We start from the raw sequence: 22,681 nt of genomic DNA, 5'->3' as shown, positions 1-22,681 counted from the left end.
ATCCCCTGTTTTTATTTTTTTTTTTTAAGAATTATTTTACTTTTATTTATTTATTTTAATTTGACCAGAGAGGGACAGTGCAAGGGGTGTGGGGAGCAGTGAGAAAGCAAGCCAGCAGGTCCAGGACTTGAACTGCAGTCGGCCACGTGGGAGTCCAGTGCCCTTAACCACCACGCCACCTGCCAGCCGAACATCTCCTTGTGAGTTCAGAGGTCCGAGGCTCAGTTAGAGGCTGCAGTGGAGGGCAGAGGGTGTAAGGGGAAGATCCCCCACCACCACCCCAGCCTGGCAGCTAAAGGCCCTGTGATAGGAACTGCCCTGCCTCCACCACACCCGAGGGGAGCCTAGCCTCAGTTCCTGCCTCCCCTGTGACCCTGCCCTGGGCCTTCTGCCATGCTGGCTGGGTTGGCAGTGGGCAGGGTGCTGGGCCGCAGTGGGCAGCCTGGGCAGATTCCTGGGCCGTGAGAAGGGAGGCCGCCTAGCCAGCGCCCTGTCACAGGCCTGGCCCTGTTGCTCACAGCAACTGGGAGAGATTAGTGCAGCTGTTGGATGTCAGCTCTCTGCCCTGGGATGGCGGGCGAGGGTGGGCTGGGGGGAGAGGAATGTCTGGGCCGGGTGGGGCTGCCGGGGTGGGGGCTGTTTGCACTTTCCTCCTTCTGGCCTCGGGAGACTGAGCAGGAAAAATGAAGCCTGAAATCCCCTTGGTAGAGGAATGCCAGTCTCTGGATTAGGACGCTGCAGTGAGTGAGGAAGCCACAGGTGGAGCTGGAGGTTTGCAGCAGGTAGCTCATGATTCTGCCGGTGGCCCTGGGGGAGGTGGGGACCGTCTGTGTTCCAAGCACTCCCCACCGAGCAGGCGCCCAGGATGTGCCTGGATCACGTGTCCTGTGATCATGCAGCGTGGCAGAGTGGGGTGAAGTCAGCCAACCCATCCCAGCCTGCCACCTGGCATCTCCGACCTCGGGCGATGGGGGAAGCTCAGTTTCCCCATCTGGAAAATAGATTTGAAGACCGTCCTAAGGATGGAAAGGATAACCCATAGTCCTCGCTCCTTAACAAACGCTCAGTGAACTCTGTCTCCTGACACTAGTCCAGGACACGCGGCTTTCTTCGTAGGGGTGAGCCTTCCCCCTTCAGGGTGGCCGTGTTTTGTATCTTTCTTGGGTTCTCTCATCCCAGAGAGAGTGGGGAGTCAGACTCGGGGGCTTCTCCAGTCCCGTCTACTCATCAGAGAAGGGGAAAAGCCACTTGTCCTTGTTGGTATAAAGAGTTGTTTTTATCTCGTTTTGGTTTTGGAGAGGTTGGGAGACCCACGTGTCTACTTAAATGTGGCTTGAGTCTCGCCTCTCAGGTTTTTCCATCTGTATTGAAAGGCGGATGCTTAGATACGCGAAGGGATTTGACACCTTTAAATAATAGAACCACACCTCCTTTTCCTCAGATTGTTGGAGGAACCTGAAATTGTACAGAAATGGATTTTCTAAGGTTTGAAATTTTGCCACTGCCAACTTTTGAAAATGTGCCTGATGTAATTTTATTTTTATTTATTTATTTATTTATTTATTTTTGGAGATTTTTGCTATAGGGTGCATGTGCTTGCCAGAGAGACAGAAAGCGAGAAATCACCCTCCTCCTCAGGGAGTATGGCCACATCACAATCCCTTCTCCTCCATTTACCTCTCAGGACTTTGGGCACGCATGGACACGCAGCCGGTGTGAGTGTAAGCCACTGGGTCCGGGATTTGAATCATGGTCAACTACATGGGAGTCCAGCGATGTAACCATTACGCCATTCGCTAGACCCATGCTCTGTTAAGCCTTCCTTGTTGACATCTTGGGCAAGCACACGCCCGGCATGAGTTTAAGCCGCCGGGTCCGGGACTCAAACCACGGTCGACTACGTGGGAGTCCAGTGACATAGCCATTACGTTAACTGCTGGTCCCTTGTTGTTTTTTGTTTGTTTGTTTTTTAAGAGCAAGAGTGAATCCGAACAAGAACATTAGTTTCATTTCTTGCATTACTGTTCTTTGAGAACTCAAAGGACGAAACCTCTGCTCGTGATGAGCGTATTCCCCTGACTGTTGGCACGGTCACCCCATGGCCTGCCTCACTGGCCCTCCCATCTTCGCCACCAGAGGCCCTGGCACGTGATGCAAGGGACTACAGGGCTGAGTCTCTGTGACTTCAAGACAGAAAGTTCCGGCCCCCCTGACCCTGTTCGCGCTGTGCCCTGCGCCCCCTGAAAGTCCGAGCCAGCGTGCCCAGGGACTTCGCTTGATTCTGAAGCAGAAAGGACAGGAAGCACTGTAGATAAGGCGGCGAGGCACGGGTCTTGCCGTGACAGTGCCTGCCCGCGTCCCTCCCAGCCGAAGGGCACGTCTCCGAGCCCATGACAGGGCTCTCTGTGATCCGATCCCCGGCTTCCAGTGCTGACAGCCACCATCCTGCCATCTGTGTCTCTGCAGACTGGCAGCCATGATCCGAGACTGGCTCTCTTGCCCCATGTGCTGCTGGAAGGCAGGTCCCTCCCATCCCGCGACACCCCCACTCGGCCCCTCCTCTGCCCTCAGAGGCACCAGTGGTGCTGGGGGCGCAGATAAGCTGCGGGCAGCTGCTTTGGTGCTGGGGGAGCAGATAAGCTGCGGGCAGCTGCTTCCCTCTGCTGTTCGGGAGAGCCCCGCCCCGTGTACGCTGAGCCCACAGCTGACACCGACCAGCCAGCCCTAAGAACAGCCACTGCCACAGTGAGGCAGCCCTGTGGGAGGCAGGCCGCACAGTTTGGGGACTGGACCGTCAATCTTAGGGGAGGGGAATGGTGAGAAATATTGTAGCCTTTCCTCTCTCTCCTTTTTTTTTTTTTAAAGAGCGATTTTTGCATGTGCTCACAGTAGAGACAGAAGGAGGGAAATCATGCCCCAGGTGGGATGGTGGGATGCCCACACCACAATCCCTTCTGCTCCGGTCTCCTCTCAGGATCTTGCGCACGCACGCACATGCAGCCGGCGTGAGTTTTAAGCCACTAGCCCAGGACTCAGACTGCTGTCAACTTCGTGGGAGTCCAACGACATAACCGTTATACCATCTGCTGGTTCCATCTCCCTTCTCTCTCTCTTTTTTTTAAGTTTACTTACTTAATCATGTGACAGGGCGTCCTCACTGCGATCTCCTTCCCTCCAGCTCCTCAGGAGCCTGTTTGTCACACAGGTGATAGGTGTTAGGTTGATTCAGGATCTGAACTCACAGTCAGCCCTGCACTCTGCCACCCGCACCACGTAGGCTGGCTCTATTCCAGCATCGAGATCGAAACACCTTAGCCTCTCACAGAGACGCTGGCTAACCCGTGCTAGAATGCAGGTATTTTCTGAACCGCACTGGCCCTCGTGTACTGCCTTGGGATACAGAAACATGGCTTTTTGAGGACCAGCAGTTGGCGTAATGGCTGTGTCGCTGGACTCCCATGTAGTCAGCTGTGGTTCAAGTACTGAACCCGGTGGTTTAAACTCACACAGTATGCATGTGCGTGCGTGCTCAAGATCCCGAGAGGAGAATGGAGGAGAAGGGATTGCAGCGTGGCCGTCCTCCCTGGGGGGTGATTTCTCACTTTCTGTCTCTGTCTTTCTGGCGAGCACACACGCCCTATAGCAAAAACCTCTCCGAAAAAAAAAAAAAAAGGAAAGAAAAAAACCACGGCTTTTTGTTTATTTCTTCCCAAAGAGAGAGAGAGAGAGACAGGCTTTTTTAACAGGGTCTTCCCCCAGCCTCAGCTGGTCCCCACCATAGGCACATGCATGTATCCAGCATGCTCAGGGGTCCTGGACACAGTTGCATGAGCTTTCCCACACCAGACCCCAGAGACACACTAATTGGAGGTTCACAGAAACTGAGCAGCTTGTAGAAGCGAAGGTCGGGGTGAGCGTCTGTCTTTGTGTCTGTCCTTGTGTTCCGAACAGAGTCCCACCTCCTTAAACCGTCCTTGGGAGGTTTTCCCACTGATGAGTTTTTGTGCCTTTTTCCTTAATGTTTTCTGTTTGCTTTTAGCCTCTGAGTCATCTAGGATGGTGTGATGTAAAAAGAAAATGGGTGTTTTGAGAAGAGCCCATAGAATTCTATTGGCTTCTTTAAATCCTCCGAAGAGGTGCACTTTCCCCCAAATGCATTCAACTTCACTGTCAGCAAAGTTCATTTCCATTTGGAAAAGCTACCTCCAGTTTCCCACATAGGGACATCCCTGTTGCCAGAAAATCAAAACACAGCCTCTCCGATCTGTAAAATGTCCCTCTGGCACGTGGTCAAAACCTCTTGCAAAATGAAATGATCCCGCCTCCCCTCCCCTCTCCTGGACGCCAAGCGCGACTCTGCCCCATCTTGGTGTTTTGCAATTGTGCTCTCTGCGCATCCCTGGCAGAGCTGAGCTACCCCACAAGCCGAGGATGAGGAGGGAGTCCTGGGGACCACCTGGCCTATTGCAGTGGCCTCATGAAGACTGTTGAGCCCAAGCAAGGTTTGCAAATACCCCGTGAACATTGCAGCCAGCAGCGTGGTCCGCCGTTTTACAATGACCTCTCTTGTCCTTCAAGAGCTGAAACAAGGTTGCAAAACAGTTAGGGGCCTTGGGAGGGCTCACGGTACCAAGTGGTTCTGCCTTCTGAAGGCCTACTCCCCTGTTCTGCTTTTCCCTACTGGTTTTATTTAAGGTCGACCAACAGGTGCTGAGTGAGGCGGAGGCTGGAGTTTTCCTGTGGGCGTTTTTTCCCTTTAAGCAACCTCCGAAGGGCTCTGGCTTCGAAGCAGGGATTTCTCCTCTGGTGCTTCGAGCAGCTTGGTGGTGAGATGTATGTGAGCTGGGAGTGCTGTGGTTGAAGTCCTGTGAAAGTGGAGGTGGGAGGCGCAGGCATGGCCTGCCTTAGACCCGCCTTGAAAGTGTACCCTTCCTCGGGGGTGTGGTTCCACGGAGGCAGCAAGTCTGACCAGACAGAACACGCGCCTCTCCCCACGGGTCCACAGCCGGAACAGAAATAGGGTAATCCTGACACTCTTGAGAGTGAAGAGGGCCAGCCTGTGGCCTCGTGGTTAAGGCTGCTGGAACCCACGTGGCCAGCTGCATGGGCAAAGTCCTGGACCCGGCAGCTTGAAACACACCCCAGTCACATGTGCATGCATCCCGAAGATTTCCAAAGGACTGACAGAAGGAGGAGAAGGGATTGCGTCGTGCCCTTGGCCCATCTGGGGGTGCTTTCTGTTTGCCTCTCATTCTCCCTCTGACAACACACATGCCCTCTGGCAAAAAAAGAAAGAAACAACGGAAGAAAGGAAAGGAAAGGAAAGGAAAGGAAAGGAAAGGAAAGGAAAGGAAAGGAAAGGAAGAACTGAGCTATCCATGGTATATTGCTCTGCAATGCTGGACCCATATGGGAAGGTCCTGGGTTCATATCCCAAGGCCTCCCTGTGTAAACTGGGCATCCACACTATGCCAACCACATAGGCTCAGAGAGGCTGGGGGGCAGATTGCAGCCTGAACACTCTGTTGGGGTATCTGTCTGTCTGTCTGACTCTCTTGGAAGAAATAAATGACTAAAAACTTAAAAGGAAAAAAAAAATACTTTCAATAAACGCAAACTCAGTTTCCTGTATTTTCATGTTGGCCCAAACATACCAGGAAATGGGCTTTTCAGATTTCTGGTTTTCACTAGCAAGATAAACTAATGGTTAAATTTAGAATAATCCCTTGCCGTTTTCAAAGGACTGTGTTATCTGTTACTCACAGTAACGCCAAAGACTCCCCCTATTAGGATGAGAAGAGAAACTGAGGTTTAAAGAAGGAAGAGGTGACAAAGATGAGTAAAGTCTGTGGACCAGCAATTGGCATAATGGCTATGTCGTTGGACTCCCATGTATTTGACCACAGTTCGAGTCCTGGACCGACCCGGTGGATTAAACTCACGGAGAGCCCATGTGCATGCATGCCCAAAATCCTGAGAGGACAATGGAGGAGAAAGGATTGTGGCATGGCCATCCCCCCTGGGGGGTGATTTCTTGCTTTCTGTCTCTCTGTCTCTCTATGTCTGTCTGGCGAGCCCACGCGCCCTATAGCAAAAAAAAAAAAAAAAAAAAAAAAAAAAACTCAAAAAAAAAAAAAAGCGTTGTTTGGAGCAGCATGTGGGAACCGCATTCCAAATGCAGCCACGCGATGACAGGAATCCCGCTGAGGAGGGGCCTGGAGTTAACAGAGGCGATAGGAGAGGTGGACACAGAGCAGGCCCATGTCCACGGTGCCCGCCACACGGCGATAAGGTGGGCAGGGCTGCCCATACTGGGCATGTCCTGCTTTCAGCGCTGCCCAGCCGTGAGCTCATCTGCTCGGGGGTGATTTCAGCACTGTTGGGTTTGCAGAGAAGAAGTGTGTGGCAGTTTCCACGAAAGCACACTCAGTGTGAGCACGTGCAGGCTGCTTTACTCTGAAAACCGGATGAGAGGCCCCACCCTAGAGGCTTTGCGAGGGGCAGGTGCATGCTGACACATATGTGCGTGGGTGATGCTTTGCACATGCCACTGTCCAACACAACTCTGTTGTCATGGAAGTGCGCACCCTCCACACCACCCAGCGCAGACCAGCTGTTGAAATGAGGCTAAGCGGGGACCAGCAGTTGGCGTAGTGGCTATGTCGCTGGACTCCCATGTAGTCGACCATGGTTTGAGTCCCAGACCCAGTGGCTTAAACTCAACGCCAGGCATATGTGCGTGCGTGCCCAGGATCCCGAGAGGAGAATGAAGGAGAAGTGATTGCGGCATGGTGATCCCTTCTGGGGGGTGATTTCTCGTTTTCTTTCTCTCTGTCTTTCTGGGGAGTGCACAAGCCCTAGGTGCACAAACCCTATAGCAAAACCTTGTCCAAAAAAAAAAAAAAATGAATGAGTAAGTCTGGGACCCGGCGTTTTTCTCATTGGCCCGGAATCTGGACGTTTAAGGTCACATGCTCCAGCTTGTGCTGCTGGGACAACTTGGCATCCCAAAGCTGGTAGAATCAAAGTTTTTTGTTTGTTTGTTTTAATTTAAGGTTGTTGCCATAGGGTGTATGTGCTCACCAGAGAGGAACACAACAGAGACAGCGAGACGGAACGCGAGGAATCACCGTGCCGCAGGGTGGACTGGGGAGTGGCCTCGCTGCAGTCCCTTCTCCATTTTCCTGCAATCTGGGGCGTGCATGCACACACGCCCAGTGTGATTTCCAAGCCTCCAGGTCCAGGATTCACTGTGGTTAGCCATGTGGGAGTCCAGTGGCCTCACCATCATGCCACTTGCTGGCCCCAGAATAAAACTTTTAAAAATAAAAACAAGGAGGGTTTTTTTGTGCTAGCCATGAGCAGACCGGCTTTGTGATGGCTTCTTTTGCTCCTTTGAAATGAGCAACAAAACATAACCAGGCGAACAGATGAATGCAGATTCTAACTTTGCTGTGTCCTCATGTCCCATCCCTCCCTTCCCCCAGATGTGACATTTGCTGCGTCACCTTTCGAACACACCGAGGCCTGCTTCGGCACAATGCACTTGTCCACAAACAGCTTCCCAGGGACGCCATGGGGAGGCCCTTCATCCAGAACAACCCTTCGATTCCTGCCGGCTTCCATGACTTAGGGTTCACAGACTTCTCCTGCAGGAAGTTCCCTTTCATCTCTCAGGTATGCCGATGGGGACCTGCAGCCGCGCGGGCCGGTGCACACCAGCTGGGGTCAAGTCATGAGGCCTTTCTAACTCCAGCCTCACCCTGCCCGTCTTCCACAGGTCGTTGGGTTGGAAGGGGTGGGTGGCCCCTCATTTGTGTTGAATTTCCTAGTAACTTGTGTGCAGGGCGAGCTCCGCACTGCCTTTACCCATTCCTGGGGCTTCGGGATTTCACGGTGTGAGTTACTCCCCACCCCCAAACCAGCTCTTTCTTAATTCATACTCCTATTCGTTTCATCTTTCTTCGAAGTGTATTTCTTGGGCCTGCTCTGTGACGCAGCGGTATTAGGAGCCAGGTCCCACAGGGCAACTGTGGTTCAACTCCCCAGACGGGTTGGCCTGAGGTGTGTCAGATGTGCACAAGCAGACCAAGGCTAGCTGACAGCCTGGACGGCTGAAGGGCTGGAGGAAAGGGGTCCTGCAGGGCCACATCCTGTGGCAGGTGGCCATCGCTCTGTGTGTCGTAGGAGTCCACACTCTATTATAAATGAAAAAGAAGTCGTCCAGTTGATTTCTTGTCTTTCATGAGAGGAGGACAGAGACGGAGCCTGCAGTAGGGTCTTCCCAAGCCGCAATCCTGCCTTGAGGTTTCCAGCCAGCTGGGATCAGGGCCGTGGCCCATGGGCTCACCTGGCAGGTTCTTCCTGGGATCTGAACCCAGGGCCTCCGCTGTGCCTCCAGGTACTGCACAGTGGACCCTATCACCCGTGCTACACTGGTTAGGCTTCACTCTCTAGAATCCGCAGTATAGGTAAATATTTCCTGCATTGTAGTTTCTTTTTTTTTTCTTTAAATTTATTTATTTTTTACATTAATTCACTATACTTCATTACAACATACAAATGAATTTTCCATCCAAAATACACTGTATATTGGCTCAATCAAGCACATCAACATACATGTTATCAGCAAATAATTCTCCATTTCTTATGTCTTGTATAATTGGTTTTTTGGTTTTTTTGTTTGTTTGTTTGTTTTGTTTGTTTTGCCATCCTTGGTTCCCTATCCCTCACCCTCTGCCTTGTCCCACCCTTTTTTCTTTTTTCTTTTTTTTTTTTTTTTCTATAGGGCACATATGCTCCTTTCATATGCAGAAAGACAGAGACAGAAAGAGAGAAATCCCCCCCATCATCCCTTTTCCTCCATTCTCCTCTTGGGATCTTGGGCATGCACACACATGTGCACAGTGCATGTTTAAGTCACCGGGTCTGGGACTCGAACTATGGTCGACTACATGAGAGTCTAGCGACGTAGCCAGTATACCAACTGTTGGTCCCATCCTGTATTGTAGTTTCTATTAAAAATTATTTTGCTCATTACGGACCTGAACCACGAGAATCATATTATTCTCTGCTTAGAAAGCACCTGTTTAAACAACCTGCAGATTTTTTTTTCCACTTTTAAAAATTGAAATAGAAAATGGGACCAGCAGTTGGCCTAATGGTTACGTCGCTGGACTCCCATGTAGCCGACTGCAGTTCGAGTCCTGGACCCGCTGGCTCAAACTCACACCAGGCATGTGTGCGCCAAAGATCCCGAGAGGAGAATGGAGAAGAAGGGATTGCGGCGGGGCCATCCCCCCTGGGGGGTGATTTCTCTCTTCCTGTCTCTCTTTCTTTCTGGTGAGTGCACGCGCCCTATAGCAAAAACCTCTCCAAAAAAAAAAAAAACGAGGTAGAAAATATCAGCAGTGAAGATCTTTGTGTTCACAACCATACGTGCCCACATGTGTGTGTCCGCCAGCGTGTGTATCCCCACGCTGACTCTCTTCTGTGCCCCTCCCAGGCAGTGCTCATGTCCTAAAGTCACAGGGGAAGCTGCTTCTCCAACCTCTTGCCATCCGTTTTAAGAAGCAACCTTTTCTTTTTTCTTTTTTTTTCTTTTTCTTTATTTGTGGTGGAGTGCATGAGTGAGAGAGAGGAGAGAAAGGGGCATCCCCATAGGTCAGGGCCTGCTGCAGCCCGTTCCTCCAGAGCCCTGGCTCCGGGACTCTCCTGCACATGCCAGCCATGTTCTAGGCTAACCTGGCCCAGGACTCAAACCTTGGTCCGTATGAGATCTGGCTTCTCAAGAACCGTGCGTTATCAACACACAACGGCATGGCTCCAAGAGGCATCCGTGTGTAAAGAGCATGGGTTTGACCTCTGTGGTATTGTTACTTTGTTGTCCTCTGGGGCGATGCCCTGGGGGGTGACATCATTCACCAAGCTAACGTGATTCTTAAGACTCTTTGGGGTCTTTCTTGCTCCGTCGGGGCTGTCGAGCAGGGGGACGTCCCCTCCCGGTGCACGGGGCAGAAAGGCCGTGCGCTGAGGCAGTCGGACGACACTCGCTCTTTGCAGCTCCCTGCAGTGCTATTCCGAATCCTCACCTTTGCTCTCTCGGTTTTGCCCATGGGCTCCCTGCAGGCCTGGTGCGAGACCAACCTGCGCAGGTGTATCAGCGAGCAGCACCGGTTCGTCTGCGACACCTGCGACAAGGCCTTCCCCATGCTGTCCTCGCTCATCCTGCACAGGCAGACTCACGTCGCCGCGGACCAGGCTCAGGAGAAGCTGCAGGCCAAGGCCCTGCCTGAGGACGCCCCGGACCAGAAGGTCTTCCTGGCCTTCCTGGGCCTGCAGCACACCAAAGACGTCAGGCCTGCCCCCGACGAGGAGCCCCTGCCCGAGGGCAGCCAGGCCACACAGCTCCAGACACTCAAGTGCCAGCTACCTCAGGACCCCGGCTGCACCAGCGTGCTGAGTCTGTCTCCTTTCGAAGCTACTTCCCTGGGCGGGTCTCTCACGGTCCTCCCTGCCACCAAGGAGAGCATGAAGCATCTGTCCCTGCAGCCCTTCCAGAAGGGCTTCGTCATCCAGCCCGACAGTAGTATCGTGGTCAAGCCTATCTCTGGGGAGTCGGCCATCGAACTGGCGGACATCCAGCAAAGCCTGAAGATGGCGGCCTCGGCCCCCCCGCAGATCAGTCTTCCGCCTCTCTCCAAGGCCCCTGCCGCCCCTCTGCAGGCGATCTTCAAGCACATGCCCCGTCTGAAGCCAAAGCCCCTGGTCACACCGAGGACGGTGGTGGCCACCTCCACGCCCCCACCTCTCATCAACGCCCAGCAGGCCTCCCCCGGGTGCATCAGCCCCAGCCTCCCCCCACCGCCCTTGAAGCTCCTCAAAGGCTCTGTGGAGGCCGCTTCCAACGCCCACCTGCTGCAGTCCAAGTCCGTGCAGCCCAGCGCAGCGGCACAGCTCCTCCTGCAGCAGCCCCGGGTCCAGCTGCCGGGCCAGCCCGAGATAAAGACGCAGCTGGAGCAGGACAGTATCATCGAAGCGCTGCTGCCCCTGAGCATGGAGGCCAAGATCAAGCAGGAGATCACCGAGGGTGACCTCAAGGCCATCATGACGGGGCCCGGAGGCAAGAAGCCGCAGGCCATGCGCAAGGTGCTCTATCCCTGCCGCTTCTGCAACCAGGTGTTTGCCTTCTCCGGCGTGCTGCGCGCGCACGTGCGCTCACACCTGGGCATCTCGCCCTACCAATGCAACATCTGCGACTACATCGCCGCCGACAAGGCGGCGCTCATCCGCCACCTGCGCACGCACAGCGGGGAGCGGCCCTACATCTGCAAGATCTGCCACTACCCCTTCACCGTCAAGGCCAACTGCGAGCGGCACCTGCGCAAGAAGCACCTCAAGGCCACGCGCAAGGACATCGAGAAGAACATCGAGTACGTGAGCAGCAGCGCGGCCGAGCTGGTGGACGCCTTCTGCGCCCCGGACACCGTGTGCCGGCTGTGCGGGGAGGACCTCAAGCACTACCGCGCGCTGCGCGTGCACATGCGCACACACTGTGGCCGCGGCCTGGGCGGCTGCCCCAAGGCCCGCAAGCCCTTCGAGTGCAAGGAGTGCAGCGCCACCTTCGCCGCCAAGCGCAACTGCATCCACCACATCCTCAAGCAGCACCTGCACGTGCCCGAGCACGACATCGAGAGCTACGTGCTGGCCACCGACGCCGAGGCTCCGCCTGCCGAGGCCGCGGCCAGAGGGGAGGAGGGCGGCTGCCCTGCCTTGGGGGACCGCAAGCCCCTTGCCGCCTTCCTGGAGCCCCAAAACGGCTTTCTTCACGGGGCCCCTCCTCACGTCTCGGTCAAATTGGAGCCAGCCAGCAACTTCGCAGTGGACTTCAACGAGCCCCTGGACTTTTCTCAGAAGGGCCTGGCCCTCGTCCAAGTGAAGCAGGAAAGCATCTCCTTCCTGAGCCCCTCTTCTGGGGTCCCCTACGACTGCTCCATGGAACCCATTGACCTCTCTATCCCCAAGAACTTCAGGAAGGGAGACAAGGACCTGGCTGTTCCCGGTGAAGCCAGGAAGCCTGAGCAGGAAGCAGGGAGCAGCAGGCAGCCCTCTCCCTGTCCCCCACCATGCCCTGTTGTGCCAGTGACTCTGGGGCCCACTGGCGTCCTGGAGAGCCCCGTGGTGCCCGCTGCAGCTGCCCCAACAGCCAGCACCCTGGAGCCTCACGCCCAGCCCCTGCAGGGCTCTGTCCAGCTCGCGGTCCCCATCTACTCCTCAGCTGTGGTCAGCACCCCTTCCTTCCTGGGCAGCTCGGCCCTCATCAGCAACTCAGCCCTTCTGAGCAGCCCAGCCTTGCTGCGACCACTGCGCCCCAAGCCCCCCCTACTCCTGCCAAAGCCCACCGTGTCGGAGGAGCTGCCCCCCCTGGCCTCTATAGCTCAGATCATCTCATCCGTGTCCTCGGCCCCCACCCTGCTGAAGACCAAGGTGGTAGACCTCGGGCCCACAAACGCCGTCAGCAACATCACAGCTCCAGATGGCATAGGGGTCTCCGTCCCCAACACTGCCACTGTCCCTGCTGACACCACCAGCCCTAACGAATCCAGTGACCCACCCCCCACAGCCAGCAGCCCCGAGGCAGCCTCGCCCACCGACCAGGGGCCCGCTGGCTCCTCCAAGAAGAGGGGCCGGAAAAAGGCGAGGAACCCGCCCCAAAGCAACAGCAGTGGGGTGGACCTGGACTCCAGCGGGGAGTTCGCCAGCATTGAGAAGATGCTGGCCACCACCGACACCAACAAGTTCAGCCCCTTTCTGCAGAGCGCAGAGGATGACACTCAGGACGAGGTGGCCGCAGCCCCCAGCGACCACCAGGGGCCCAGCGACGAAGAGCAGGGCAGCCCCGCCGAGGACAGACTGCTGAGGGCTAAGCGGAACTCCTACGCCAACTGCCTGCAAAAGATCAACTGTCCCCACTGTCCCCGGGTCTTCCCGTGGGCCAGCTCCCTGCAGCGGCACATGCTCACACACACTGGTAAGAGGGCCCCTGGGCTCGCAGCTGGTGAGTCTCGCTTCCCGACTAGGAGGCTGAGCCCCAGCAGCCGTGGGAAGCAGGGGTGGGGGCGCCTTGTGGGGCTATTTCCGCTTCCTATAGCTCCACCCACTCCTAGGCTCTCTCTGTCAGTGTCGGAAATGGCAGGCTTGCCTGGTGGTGCTGGGGGCTTTCCCCGTGTGCTCTTAGTAACTCAGTGACTGAGGCCCAAGATCGGAGCCCCCAAAGGGCTGCTCAGGAGGGAGGTGTTCCGCGCAGGGGGTCACGGGCCTCCAATCTGGACCCCTCATTGCTGTTCACCCATTCCCTTCTCGAGAAGGTAGTGAGATCGTCTATCACGCCAAGCTAGGCAGCAGCTCAGGAGAAGCAGGACTTTGTGTGAAGGCGTTGGGGCACAGCGAGCCCCATGCTTTGACGTGAGAAATTCCATCCCAGAGTCCTCAATGCAGCTTTTTAAATTTCAAACATTCTGTGAGCTTCTTTGGGCTGCCACGTAACCTTAAAGGGAAATGGTATAAATTCTGCCACTGGCCGTTTTCTCTTGGTTTGCTAAGGCCGTCACAAGGGCCCCTGTTTATTGTGAAAAATCAGTGATGGATTGGGGTCGAATTCTTCTTATATACTCCAAACGTCACTTATTCCAGAGAAACACCGAGTGTGACGTATAGTCCGAGTGACAGACTTAAATTGCCAGGAAACTGTCCCCAAAGTATTTTTCAAATAGTAGTTTCTAGAAGCTGATTTTAAATGGAAGTTTAGGATAAGCACTGCGCTTAAAATTTTAAGTCCATGGGGACCAGCAGTTAGCGTGATGGTTATGTTACTGGACTCCCACGTAGTCGACTGCGATTTGCATCCTGCACCCGGTGGCTTAAAACTCACGCTGGACGCGTGTGTGTGCATGCCCAAGATCCCGAGAGGAGAATGGAGGAGAAGGGATTGCGGCGTGGCCATCCCCCCTGGGGGGTGATTTCTCGCTTTCTGTCTCTCTGTCTCTGTCTGTCTGGTGAATGCACATGCCCTATAGCAAAAACCTCTCCAAAAAAAAAAATTTTATACCATGTTCTCCTAATGTTGACATGGTCAGACAACTCTTATTTTATAATCCGAATGTTCTTATAAGATTTATATCATTGATCTGAGAGCAGACTGAGTTGAGATTCTTACCTCTTTGGAGTTTAACCCACATATTAATAGCTAGAACCTAAAACTGAGGCTTAGTGTATGTGCGGCACAGAATTGCTGGATTAAATACAGAATACAGAGCCAGCAGGTGGCATGGTGGTTAAGATCTTTACTCCCCCATGACTGACCCCAGTTCGAGTCCCAGAGCTGGTGACTTGAAAATCACACCAGACACGTGTGTACGTGCCCAAAATCCCAGTAGGAAAATGGAGGAGAAGAGGGATTGCAGCATGGCCATCCCCCTAGGGGGCAATTCTGACTTTCTGTCTCTCACTGTCTCTCTGTAGTGAGTACCTATGGCAAAAGCCTTAAAAAAAAGAAAAAAAAAACAATTAAGTTCTAATTTCAGATAATCATTTTGAGTATAAGTATTTTCTATATAGCATGTGGAATATACTAAAAATGACTTGTTTATTTGAAATTCGAATTTTACTGGGTAGCCTGTACTTTGCTTGCTGAATATGGCATCTGAGGTGGGGGGTTTACAGCGGGGTGGTGGGTAGGCGGAGGATTGAGCAAGTCCTGCTCTGTACCCAGGTGGAAACCCTGGGTTTAGGGTTGATCGGCCACAAAGCTTTGAAGCTCACTGAAGGCAGTTTCTGCTAGATGAGGTGGAACAGCTAAGGGAGAGAGCCCATCTAGAAACCAGGGGCGTGCAAGAAGGGGAGAGGAAGCCGGGGAGCCTGGCTGGGGGCCGAGGCTGTACCACCCCCGGGGCTTTCCCCACAGACACGGTGCTTCTTGCTGATGTGGCAGGTCCTGAATTGCGAGGTGGCAGTCCAGAGTTCCTGTCCAGGGAGTACTTACCAACAGGAACCAGGGTTTCTAGAGTGAAATACCAGTTGCTTTTTCAGGTCCTTGTTTTCTTTCCATTAAAATGACGTAAGCCAGGATCAGCAGATGGTATAATGGTTATGCGTTGGACTCCTATGTAGTTGACCGTGGTTCGAATCCCACACCCAGTGGCTTAAACTCACGCTGGGTGTGTATGTATTCCCAAGATTCCGGGAGGAGAGTGGAAGAGAAAGGATTGTGGCATGGCCATTCCCCCTGGGGGGGTGATTTCTCGCTTTCTGTCTCTGTCCCTCCAGTGAGTGTACACGCCCTATAGCAAAACTCTCTCTAAAAAAAAAAAAAAAAATATGATGTAACCTGCCGAAGTCAAGTAACAGTTTTCAGGAAGACAGTTCAGAAAGAAAAAGGGGTCTTTGAGAGAAGCCACCCCACACAGCAGTCTCTGTTGCTACCCAGTTTGGGTGACACCTGTTTGTCACTTGCTGAGAGCCTATGCAGAAGTGAGTATTTCTGTTACTGCTTTTCTGAAAGCAGGTGGCCTGGATCTGGTGACTGACATGGCTCTCACCTCCTCTCTCCCCTGCTGTCGCTCAGCCTCCCTCTGTCCTCCTTCAGATGAGAGCCCTGAGCTTGGAGGATTTACTCAGATGAGGCCATTTATTTCCGGGCTGTTTCTATTCCCAGCACACGGACGGTCTTCCTCAGAGGGCTGGAGCAGCCAGTATTTCCTTTCTAGAATTGTGGCTTTGTGGGGGCAGCCATGGCTTCGTGGTTAAGGAGCTGGATCCCACGGAGCCAACTGCACAGTTTGAGACCCAGACCTGGCAACTTGAAAAGCAAAATCCTCAAAGGAGAGAGAGGGAGAAGTCGAGATTGTGACCATTCTCCACTTTCCTCCCCCCTCACCCCCCAGTGCACGTGCCCTCTGGGAAATTAAAAAAAAAAGAAGAATTGTGCCTGTGTCAGCAGATACCTAATATACGAGGGGTCTTCAGAAAATTCGTAGAAAGTGTGTGTTAGGAAAACTACGCATGGGTTTCCCTGTCTCTCTGCGCCAAAACGAACTTACACTTTCCATTCCATTTTCCGTGAATGTTTTGAAGTTCTACTGTAGTCCCTACCTGCATACCCTGTTGTGATGGCCTGGCTTTCCATGTCCAGATGTCACCGCTGGTTTCCATGACGGTGGCATAGAGTCTGTTGAAGCTGCAGCCTCCTGGTTGTGGGTGCTGGATCCCCCGCGTCCAGCTGTGCAGCTGGAATCCTGACCCTGCGACTTGGCAGACACGCCACGTGTGTGCGTGTTTGTGTGCCCCAGAATCCCGACCGTGTGGAGCGATGGAGGAGAAGAGATTGTGGCATGACTATGCACCGTGGCGGGGGGGGGCGCGGGGGGGGGGGGGGGGGGGGGCGGCTCTCTTTGTTTATCTGTTTCTGGCACAGGTATGCACTTGCTGGAAATTTTTTAAAAAGTAGTAATAAAGAAAGAAGTAGGCTAGTTATGGTATATTCTGCCAGTGGTGCCATTGATAGACGTGTCTAGACCAGCCCCTGACGTCCTGTTGCATGTTCTTGGTGGAGAAGCTTTTCAGAGCTGGTCTTCGTGACAGTCCTGTGGGGGCCAAGCTGTCCACATATTGGGAAGTTGAGGCTCAGGATGGCTGAGGAACTGGCGCCTGGTCACATGGGTCATGATGGATAGGTCTAGAACTCATTACCAGCACAGCGTCCCCTGCGACTGTCTCCTAGTCAGGGTGCCTGTGGCTGGCCCGTCCTCTCCACAGTGGCAGCCTTCAGGGAAGAGCACAGCCGTGAGTGAGAATCAGTGTTCGGCTTGCAGGGACAGCCTCCGTGTTACCTCTGTCGTCATATTCTGTGAGCCCTTGGGCATCCCGTGTTGCGTCAGGAGTTTCTATGTCTGTGAAGTGTTAGTGCTGGGAGGAACATGGATGTGGTCTCATGGCCCCTTCCCGCAGAGCGACACGTTCTGGGAGCTGCTCTGCTGGGGATCAGGTCTACGTGCTCCCTGGCTCCAGGAGCCTCTGTGAGACACTCCCTCCAGTACCTTCCAGGAAGACGTAAGACAGGGAGCAGCAGAGGGTGTAATGACTATGTCGCTGGACTCCCATGCAGTCGACTGCTGTTCGAGTCCCAGATCCGGCAGCTTAAAACTCACGCCAGGTGCTTGTGCGTGCGTGCCCAAGATCCGAGAGGAGAAGGGATTGCGGTGTGGCCACCCCCCCACACACACCCACCCAGGGTGGTAATTTCATGTTTTCTGTTTTCTCTGTCTCTCTGGCAAGTGCACACACATACTGTAGCAAAAAATTCTCTCAAAAAAAAAAAAAGAGTAGGCCCAATGTTAGATGCCACCGGCGGCCACCGCTGGCTGCATGCGGGCAAAGAGCATGTGGGCTGTCCTTCGTCTCTCTGGGCTCAGGTTCCAGGAACCGTGTCTGAAGAGGAAGTTGGCTTCGCCGTCATGTTTTCAGTCCCCCGGCACGGTCTCTGCATGCACCCTGCCTGGCCCTCTTCCCGCCTCTCCCGCCCTGCCCCAGTTCGTAGCTTCCTGAAGATGGGAGCAGTTCCTGGTTCCGCGCCGTCTTCCTGAACGCGCCACCTCCGTAGGGGACAGCGACGCACTGTTCCTGTCTTTATCCTCTTGAGCATCTCGTGTGTTTTTAGGCCACAGGTGAGGAGAGGGTGCCAGGAGCCTCCGCCAGTCCCGAGGCCCGTGTCCTCATTTTCTTCCTCCTTCCCTTTGCCCTGGTTCCTCATCCCACAGCGACAGGGTTGGAGCGTGCGATGTCCCAGCGCCCCTCCAGCTCAGGGCCCTCCCTTCCACCCTCCACCTGCTGCACCCAGCCTTGTCCTATAAATGAGCACGACCTCCCAGCCCCAGTGTGGGAAGCACCTCGAAAACCAGTCGCGTGTGGCTCCCTCCAACTTCCTGAAGTGGCAGCTTTGTCCATCTTCCCCAGCCCCGGGTTCACCTCTGCCAAGTGTACACGGAGAAAATGCCAAAAGAAAGAAGCCGCCCCTGCAAGGGAGGGGAGCGGGAGAAGCCCGGGGCTCGAGCCATCTTGTCTCGAACAAACAAAAGCAGACTGCAGGTTTTCAGTCCCAGCTCCAACCCACCTCTCCCACCCTGGTGGTGGTTTTTTGTTTGAAACATGAACAGAAACCTTCTCAGTTCTGTTTTCTGGGTCTTGCTAACCGAGACCGTGAGCACATTGAACGTCTTTCTGTTCACTCTTCTCCCACCTAGTACCTGCCAGATAATAATCTGTTGAGCGTCAGCTCTTTTTTTAAAACTTGTCTTTATTTTGTAACGTTTTTGCCATAGGACATATGTACTCCCCATCGGGAGAGAGAGAGAGAGAGAGAGCGAGAGAGAGAGAGAGAGAGAGCGAGAGAGAGAGAGAGAGAGTGGTCACTCCCTGATGAGATAGCGATGTGTTAAGCCCTTCTCCTGGGATTTTGGGCACACACACATATGTCCTTGACATGATTCTCAAACCTTCAGGGCTGGGATGCGAACCATGGTCTGTTATGTGGGAGTCCAGCACCTTAACCACCATACTACCTGCTGGCCCTTGAATTACTTACATTAACTAACATAACAATCATACCTACCTGGGATACAATGGATTTTTCAACACCTGTGAATGGGGTGGACAGAGTAACTAGCATTCCCCTCACTTAACAGTGTGTCAGCTCTTTTTAGTGACTCGGAGAAATATGGAAGGTGCTTGTTAACTACAGAATCTTCTTTCCCTTGTATTTGTTGGAAAGAAGACATCGTTCCGTTTAGCTCCCTCTAATTTCCTTGCCATCGATCCACCTCCCTCTGTCCCCAACCCTGCTGTCCCTTATCCCTCCCAGCCACTGGTACTCACTCTCTCTGCTTCTGTGGGGTCCTTTTCCTCCGCTCCCACACGTGAGGGAGAACATGGGGTCTTTCTCTTTCTGTGCCTGGCTCTTCTCTCTCAACCTGCTGTCTTCCAGGCGCACCCACTTAGCCTCAGCTGACAGGAGTGTGTCCTTTTTAGGGCTGAGTAGTATTCCGTGGGGTGTGCACATGTACCACATCTTCCTCCATTCATCTGTCGCTGAACCAGTTCAGATCTCGGCTTGTGCGAATGGTACCATGGTGCCATGGGGGTGCAGGTATCTTCCTGTCATACGGAATCCCCTCTTCCTGAATATCCCCAGTGGGAGATTGCTCCATCTGTCTCTCTTCTTGACCGGTCTGAGAGAAGGAACAGCGGCTGGCTCATGGCTTTAATGCTCATATCAGATGTGGGGGGACGCCGTGGGCCTTGGGTGCAAAGACTCATCCTTGTGGTTAACAGGTGTTTTTACAAATACCTTTTCAAACATAGTCATTTGTGGTAGGTGCCAAGTAAGTACCATCGTTTGATACTTAGCATACAGCTGCCAGTTAACAGGATTTTACTCGGTTCTTAGAAAATGCATTTTTGCATATAAAAAATAATATACCAGGACTTTTGCACCAACCCAATAGAAGCGTATTACTAAGGCTTAACAGGGCGTGATCTCTCTGTTCCTCCAGTCCGGGGAGCTCCGCTGTGCGCAGGTGAGACCTGGCAGTGAGGTGCGAACCTCGAATGGCCCGCGTGCATTGTCCATTTGGGAGCCTTCCTAATTCCGTAGACTGCCTCACACCCTCGAGTTGTTCCCTAGGGTTAGCATGAGCACGAATCTCCATGAGAGACACGCCTGGCTGCCCAGACCAACCATGAAGGTGAGGTAGTGTTCACCAGGGAGAAAATTAGAGCCAGCCACGTCATTGCTGGGAATGAGAAACCCGTCACTTTCTTCCCAATCGAGAGTCATAATTATCATGCCTTCTGGCTTAGTTTCTTCTGGGCCTAGTTCTCCTCCTCTCCAGCCAGCCAGGCTCGAGGACCTGCGTTGGTGCCTTTTGACAATAAAATGTTCAAGCAAGGGTATTTTTTCCTTTTCTTTTTTTAAATATTTTTTGCCATAGAGTGCATGCACTGCCAGAGAGAGACGAGGAGAGGGAAAGTGAGAAATCACCCTTAGGAGGGATGACGGTGCTGCAGACCCTTCCCCTCCGTTCTCCTTTGGGGATCTCGGGCATGCGTACACACGCACACTGCATGACTGTCAGGCCGCCAGATCCCGGACTTATATCGACGTCGGCCACGTGGGAGTCCAGTGCCTTAACCACCGTGCCACCTGCTGGCCCTGAATATTTTATTCTTACTTGAAATTATTAAATAGTTTCCATTTTAATGAAGAGCAGGAAGCCGTTCGGAAGACACATCATAAACACTGAAATACTTTACAGTGGGGTGTGCAAAAGCATCACGTTTATTTTTTCCATGAGCGAGAGAGAAGGGAAGAGGGAGGGACACTGAGAGGCAGGACCACAACAGGGTCCCGACGCTGTGATCCACCCCCACCTCCAGCCAGCTCCAGGGCTTCGGCACGCGCATGCCCAGCGTGCTCAGGGAGGTCTGCAAACGCAAACCTGGAAGCCTCCCACGCAGGTCAGCCTCACAGGGTTCACTGTGACCTCTGTGCCACCCTCTAGCCCTCGTTTTTTATTCAGTGTGGGCATTTTGTTTTAAATATCAATGACCTAGGTAAAGACCACTCTAAAGTAGGGTACATTCCCCACTTAGGTGCAGGGTCTCCATGGAGCACCTCAAAAGTACACACATTCTAGGAGTCTGTGGTTCCGACTCAGCCATTCCCAGGACTTTAATTCTGCAGTCTTTGACTGTTCCAGGCACCTGTATTCTAAAAAAAAAAAAACTCCAGCAGTTGGGGCCAGTAGGTGGCATGGTGGTTAAGGACACTGGACTCCCACATGGCCGACTATGGTTCAAGTCCCGAAACTGGCGCCTTGCTTTCTCGCTTTCTCTCTCTCCATCTCTCGCTCTGTCCCTCTCTGGTCTATTTTAAATTAATTAATTAAAGTTAAATAAAATAATTATTTTTAAAAAAACAACTCCAGGGGCCAGCAAGTGCTCTGGTAGTTAAGGCACTGGATTCTCACATGGTCTACCACAGTTCGAGCCTTGGACCTGGAGGCTTGAAAATCATGCTGGGCACACTTGCATGTGTGCCCAAAATCCCAAGAGGAGAATAGAGGAGAAGAGATTGCAGTGTAGCCCCCGGGAGTCGGAGGGATTTCTCACTTCCTTCTCTTTGTCTGTCTCTGTTTGATTTCTCTGGAAAGTGTAGGCGCTATACGACAAAAACCTAAGGGGAAAACAAAGCTCCCAAGGAGAGGAAAGGGCCTTTCTGCTCGGGAGGAAAGGAGTGTCCCCTGTCCTTGGTTACTCCTGGTGTGCTCGCGCAGCTGTGAGGGGTGTGGGGGTGCGAGTCGCAGTGCAACATGGCAGCCCGTCCTTCCCTGGGCGGGCGAGTGGCCCCTGCCGTGCAGCGCTACGAGCATGTGGTCTCGGCCTCCGACACTGGCTCATGCCTCAGTCTCGGCCGACGCCTCTGGCAGCTGGTTCGCAGGGAGCGGTGCCTGCAGCCCGGTCCTGCCAGGTCTGCTGCGTGTGCCCGGTTGTGGCAGCCCAGTCACCAGATAGCACAACGCACCGCCCTGGGGTTGTGTTGATCCCTCTGCTCCGCGTTTTCCCTTGTGAAGTTGGAGACTGGGACGTTAGAACATAGGGATTCCATGGGGACCAGCAGTTGGCATAATGGCTACGTTGCTTGTCTCCCATGCATTTGACTGCAGTTCAAGTCCTAGACCCAGTAGCTTAACCTCATGCCAGCCACTAATGCATGCACGCCCAAGAACCCGAGAGGAGAAGGGATTGTGGCGTGGCCATCCCCCTGAGGAGTGATTTCTCACTTTCTGTCTCTCTGTCTCTGTCTGTCTTTCTGGCGAGCGCACACACCCTAGAGCAAAAACCTCTCCAAAAAGTTAAAAAATAAAAATCTAGGACTCGGGGGCCAGCAGAGATTGAGGTGGCTGGACCCCACGTGACCGACTGCACAGTTTAAGGCCAGGAACTGGAGGCTCAGAAATCACGCCGGGTGCGTGTACAACCAGAGTCAGCAGAGGAGAATGGAGGAGAGGGGATTGTGGTGCAGCCTTCTCCCCAGGGGGTGATTTCTCTCTCTCTCTCTCTCTCTCTCTCTTTATCTCTGTCCCTAGCTCATGAGCACATGCACCTTATAGCAAATAAATAATAGTGATTTGGGGGAAAAGAGCAAATCCAGTGATACAGCGAACAGCAGACCACTGTCTTCTCTTGTCTTCTCTGTCTTAGAAACACACCAGACCCCAGACTCCTTTTCTGTTCCCCTCATTGACTGATTGATTGACTGGTTGGTGTGCATGCTCATGTGGTAGTTTTCTTTCTCTCATACAAGAGAAGAAGAGAGACAGGCACTCACAACAGGGTCTTCACAGCATGAGCCGGAATCCCACGTCTGCCTGCATGGACAGGGAGGCCCTGGGGTATGAACTCAGGACCTTTCGGTAGGGCTTCAGCCATGCAGAGCGTCCTGTTACCACGGCGCCACTGCAGCTCGCCCACCTCCCTCCCGCTCTTGCCTTTACTCTCCCTGTCCACTTCGTCCACACCAACCCAGGGCAGGTGGCAGAGGCACTCGGAGTGTGTGTGAAACGTGGCG

The 22,681-nt window shown here is 53.5% G+C and overlaps 1 protein-coding gene across 1 annotated transcript in view; it reads left to right on the top strand.

Moving 5' to 3' along the window:
• The window catches only part of RREB1 (ras responsive element binding protein 1), a 169,695-nt gene that overhangs the window by 135,184 nt on the left and 11,830 nt on the right, over positions 1-22,681 (top strand). The window contains 2 exon segments of the mRNA XM_006141235.3: positions 7,488-7,677; positions 10,129-13,030. Coding sequence (XP_006141297.1) covers positions 7,488-7,677; positions 10,129-13,030 — 3,092 coding nt within the window.

Source organism: Tupaia chinensis, unplaced genomic scaffold (assembly GCF_000334495.1).
Source record: "Tupaia chinensis unplaced genomic scaffold, TupChi_1.0 Scaffold000048_1, whole genome shotgun sequence".
In the NCBI taxonomy this organism is placed as follows: domain Eukaryota; kingdom Metazoa; phylum Chordata; class Mammalia; order Scandentia; family Tupaiidae; genus Tupaia; species Tupaia belangeri.
This window is presented reverse-complemented; position numbering and strand designations above follow the sequence as displayed.